The 5,177-nt window shown below is 58.3% G+C and overlaps 1 protein-coding gene across 1 annotated transcript; it reads right to left on the bottom strand.

Moving 5' to 3' along the window:
- Window positions 1-3,141: 3,141 nt before the first annotated feature.
- LOC137373198 (keratin-associated protein 16-1-like) lies at window positions 3,142-4,302 on the bottom strand. Its single transcript, XM_068038055.1, has one exon. It carries the CDS (start codon window positions 4,300-4,302, stop codon window positions 3,142-3,144), a length of 1,161 nt encoding a protein of 386 aa, XP_067894156.1.
- Between the last annotated feature and the right edge of the window lie 875 nt (window positions 4,303-5,177).

Below are 5,177 nucleotides of genomic sequence, written 5' to 3'. Positions count from 1 at the left end.
CTGTACATTCCTGAAGATCTACACTCCGTGTCCTTGCTCACCACGCCTCTTCTACCTGACATTTACTGTGACCTCAAATTCATCTTTAGCTTTGCAAGAGTCCTTTTTATTTTATTATGGAAAATTACTGCAGCCAGAGATTTTAAAACAAAAAAACAAGAATTTTTAAAATGGCACACTGGGGACAGGAATGGAGCTTGGAGAGGATAGATGTGATGGAAATGTGGGACTATGATTCCACTTTCAATTTCCTACAAAACTAAGGCTTTGTCTCCTATGGTCAGTAAGGGCCACACCAGCGGGCCTCCTTAAAATTTACAGGGTAAGATATCGGTTCTTAAAGGACTGCTGCTTGCTGTTGAAGGGGAGAGAGGGAGTGCAGAAAATGAGTGTTGGAATTGGCACATTTAAAAAAAAATATATGCAATGTTGGTTGTGGTAAGACTCCAGCACTGAACCCCAATGCATTTGAGGTGATGTTGCAGGTGCAGTGCAGGAGAATGGTCTCCCCACCCCTTAAAGCAAAGATCAAAGGTCCTTGGGTGGAGGCTGCAGAGTGAGTCAATGTCGTCTTTCAGGTGCATCAGAAACAGAAGTAAATGCGGAACAAGTTTGTTATCAGGAGATATGCCAAGGTGTACATGCATATTCTTCTCCACACGGCACAACTTCACGGACACCTGCAGGGGCAACCTCAGGATGGGGAAGTGGTCGGTGACCTCGTTGACCTCTCCCAAAGGCAGGTCCTCACTGCTGGCTGGATGTCTTCTCAGGCAGCTGCAAAGTTGGTCACAGGCTGCTGGGCAAGATGGTCTGAGGCTGTTGTACAGATGGTCTGAGGCTGCTGGGCAGGATGGTCTGAGGCTGCTGGGCAGGATGGTCTGAGGCTGTTGTACAGATGGTCTGAGGCTGCTGGGCAGATGGTCTGGGGCTGCTGGGCAGGATGGTCTGCGGCTGCTGTACAGATGGTCTGAGGCTACTGGGCAAATGGTAGGCTCCTGGGCGGATGGTCTGAGGCTGCTTTACAGATGGTATGATGCTGTTGGGCAGATGGTCTGAGGCTTTTGTACAGATGGTCTGAGGTTGCTGGGCAGATGGTCTGAGGCTGCTGGGCAGGATGGCCTGAGGCTGCTGTACAGATGGTCTGAGGCTGCTGGGCAGGATGGCCTGAGGCTGCTTTACAGATGGTCTGAGGCTGCTGGGCAGGATTGTCTGAGGCTGCTGGACAGATGGTCTGAGGCTGCTGGGCAGGATGGTCTGAGGCTGCTGGGCAGGATGGTCTGCGGCTGCAGGGCAGGATGGTCTGAGGCTGCTGGGCAGGATGGTCTGAGGCTGCTCTACAAATGGTCTGAGGCTGCTGGATAGGATGGTCTGAGGCTGCTGGACCGGATGGTTTGAGGCTGCTGGGCAGGATGGTCTGAGGCTGCTGGGGAGGATGGTCTGAGACTGCTGGGTAGGATGGTCTGAGGCTGCTGGGCAGGATGGTCTGAGGCTGCTCTACAGATGGTCTGAAGCCTCTAGGCAGGATGGCCTGAGGCTGCTGGGCAGATGGTCTTAGGCTGCTGGGCAGATGGCCTGAGGCTGCAGGGCAGATGCTCTCAGGCTGCTGGGCAGGATGGTCTGAGGCTGCTGTACACATGGTCTAAGGCCACTGGGCAGATGGTAGGCTACTAGGAGGAGGGTCTGAGGCTGCTGGACAAGGTGGTCTGAGGCTGCTGTACAGATGGTTTGAGGCTGCGATACACATGGTCTGAGGCCACTGGGCAGATGGTAGGCTGCTAGGCGGAGGGTCTGAGGCTGCTGGGCAGATGATCTGAGGCTGCTGGGCTGGATGCTCTGAGGCTGCTGGGCAGGAAGGCCTGAGGCTGCTGGGCAGATGGTCTGAGGCTGCTGGGCAGGATGGTCTGAGGATGCTGTGCAGATAGTCTGAGGCTGCTGGGCAGATGGTCTGAGGCTGCTGGGCAGGATGGTCTCAGGCTGCTGTACAGATGGTCTGAGGCTGCTGTGCAGATGGTCTGAGGCTGCTGGGCAGATGGTCTGAGGCTGCTGGGCAGGATGGTCTCAGGCTGCTGTACAGATGGTCTGAGGCTGCAGATGGTCTGAGGCTGCTGGGCAGATGGTCTGAGGCTGCTGGGCAGGATGGTCTGAGGCTGCTGGGCAGGATGGCCTGAGACTGCTGTACAGATGGTCTCAGGCTGCTGGGCAGGATGGCCTGAGGCTGCTGCACAGATGGTCTGAGGCTGCTGGGCAGGATGGTCTGAGGCTGCTTTACAGATGGTCTGAGGCTGCTGGGCAGGATGGTCTGAGGCTGCTTTACAGATGATCTGAGGCTGCTGGGCTGGATGGTCTGAGGCTGCTGGGCAGGCTGGTCTGAGGCTGCTGTACAGACGGTCTGAGGCTGCTGGGCAGGATGGTCAGAGGTTGCTGGGCAGGATGGCCTGAGGCTGTTGTATAGATGGTCTGAGGCTGCTGGGCAGGATGGCCTGAGGCTGCTGTACAGATGGTCTGAGGCTGCTGTACAGATGGTCTGAGGCTGCTGGGCAGGATGGTCTGAGGCTGCTGGGCAGGATGGTCTGAGGCTGCTGGGCAGATGGTCTGAGGCTGCTATACAGATGGTCTGAGGCTGTTGTACAGATGGTCTGAGGCTGCTGGGTGCATGGTCTGAGGCTGCTGGGCGCATGGTCTGAGGCTGCTGGGCAGGATGGTCTGAGGCTGCTGGGCAGGATGGCCTGAGGCTGTTGTACAGATAGGCTGAGGCTGCTGGGTAGATGTTCTGAGGCTGCTGGGCAGATGTTCTGAGGCTGCTGGGCAGATGGTCTGCGGCTGCTGGGCAGGATGGTCTGAGGCTGCAGGGCAGGATGGTCTGAAGCTGCTGGGCAGATGGTCTGAGGCTGCTGTACAGATGGTCTGAGGCTGCTGGGCAGGATGGCCTGAGGCTGCTCTACAGATGATATGAGGCTGCTGGGCAGATAATCTGTGACTGGGGCAGATGGTCTGGGGCTGCTGGGCAGATGGTCTGAGGCTGCAGGGCAGATGCTCTCAGGCTGCTGGGCAGGATGGTCTGAGGCTGCTGGGAAGGATGGTCTGATGCTGCTGGGAAGATGGTCTGAGGCTGCTGTACAGATGGTCTGAGGCTGCTGGTCAGATGGTCTGAGGCTGCAGGGCGCATGGTCTGAGGCTGCTGGGCAGGATGGTCTGAGGCTGCTGTGCAGGATGGCCTGAGGCTGTTGTACAGATCGTCTGAGGCTGCTGGGCAGATGGTCTGAGGCTGCTGGGCAGATGGTCTGCGGCTGCTGGGCAGGATGGTCTGAGGCTGCAGGGCAGGATGGTCTGAGGCTGCTGGGCAGGATGGTCTGAGGCTGCTGGGCAGGCTGGTCTAGGGCTGCTGGGCAGAATGGTCTGAGGCTGCTGGGCAGATGGTCTGAGGCTGCTGGGCAGGATGGTCTGAGGCTGCTGGGCAGGATGTTCTGAGGCTGCTGCGCAGGATGGTCTGAGGTTGCAGGGCAGGATGGTCTGAGTTTGCAGGGCAGGATGACCTGAGGCTGCTGTACAGATTGTCTGATGCTGCTGGGTAGGATGGTTCTGAGTCTGCTGGGCAGGATGGTTCTGAGTCTGCTGGGCAGGATGGTCTGTGGCTGCTGGGCAGGATGGCACTTGGGCTGCAGGGCAGGATGACTCGGAGGCTGCTGGGCAGGATGGTCTAAGGCTGCTGGGCAGGATGGTCTGAGGCTGCTCTACAGATGGTCTGAAGCTGCTGGGCAGATAGTCTGAGGCTGCTGAGCAGATGGTCTGAGACTGCTGGGCAGATGGTCTGAGACTGCTGGGCAGATGGTCTGAGGCTGCTGGGCATATGGTCTGAGGCTCTTGGGCAGGATGGTCTGAGGCTGCTGGGCAGGATGGTCTGAGGCTGCTGGGCAGATGCTCTGAGGCTGCTGGGCAGGATGGTCTGAGGCTGCTGGGTAGGATGGTCTGAGGCTGCTCTACAGATGGTCTGAAGCCTCTAGGCAGGATGGCCTGAGGCTGCTGGGCAGATGGTCTGAGGCTGCTGGGCCAGATGGTCTGAGGCTGCTGGGCAGGATGGTCTGAGGCTGCTGGGCAGATGGTCTGAGGCTGCTGCGCAGGATTGTCTGAGACTGCTGGGCAGGATGGTCTGAGGCTGCTGGGCAGATGGTCTGAGGCTGCTGGGCAGATAGTCTGAGACGGTTGGGCAGATGGTCTGAAGCTGCTGGGCAGAGGGTCTGAGGCTGCAGGACAGATGCTCTCAGGCTGCTGGGCAGGATGGTCTGAGGCTGCTGTACACATGGTCTGAGGCCACTGGGCAGATGGTAGGCTACTGGCGGAGGGTCTGAGGCTGCTTAGATTTTCTGAGGCTGCTGGGCAACGTGGTCTGAGGCTGCTGTACAGATGGTCTGAGGCCACTGGGCAGATGGTAGGATACTAGGCGGAGGGTCTGAGGCTGCTTAAAAGATGGTCTGAGGCTGCTTAACAGATGGTCTGAGGCTGCTGGGCAAGGTGGTCTGAGGCTGCTGGGCAGATGGTCTGAGGCTGCTGGGCAGATGATCTGAGGCTGCTGGGCAGGATGGTCTGAGGCTGCTGTACAGATGGTCTGAGGCTGCTGGGCAGGATGGTCTGAGGCTGCTGGGCAGATGGTCTGAGGCTGCTGGGCAGGATGGTCTGAGGCTGCTGTACAGATGGTCTGAGGCTGCAGATGGTCTGAGGCTGCTGGGCAGATGGTCTGAGGCTGCTGGGCAGGCTGGTCTGAGGCTGCTGGGCAGGATGGCCTGAGACTGCTGTACAGATGGTCTGTGGCTGCTGGGCAGGATGGTCTGAGGCTGCTTTACAGATGGTCTGAGGCTGCTGGGCTGGATGGTCTGAGGCTGCTGTACAGGATGGTCTGAGGCTGCTGGGCAGATGGTCTGAGGCTGCTATACAGATGGTCTGAGGCTGTTGTACAGATGGTCTGAGGCTGCTGGGCTGGATGGTCTGAGGCTGCTGTACAGGATGGTCTGAGGCTGCTGGGCAGATGGTCTGAGGCTGCTATACAGATGGTCTGAGGCTGCTGTACAGATGGTCTGAGGCTGCAGATGGTCTGAGGCTGCTGGGCAGATGGTCTGAGGCTGCTGGGCAGGCTGGTCTGAGGCTGCTGGGCAGGATGGCCTGAGACTGCTGTACAGATG

Source organism: Heterodontus francisci, chromosome 8 (genome assembly GCF_036365525.1).
Source record: "Heterodontus francisci isolate sHetFra1 chromosome 8, sHetFra1.hap1, whole genome shotgun sequence".
Lineage (NCBI taxonomy): Eukaryota > Metazoa > Chordata > Chondrichthyes > Heterodontiformes > Heterodontidae > Heterodontus > Heterodontus francisci.
The sequence above is the reverse complement of the archived record's forward strand: the minus strand, read 5'-3'. Positions and strand labels throughout refer to the sequence as shown.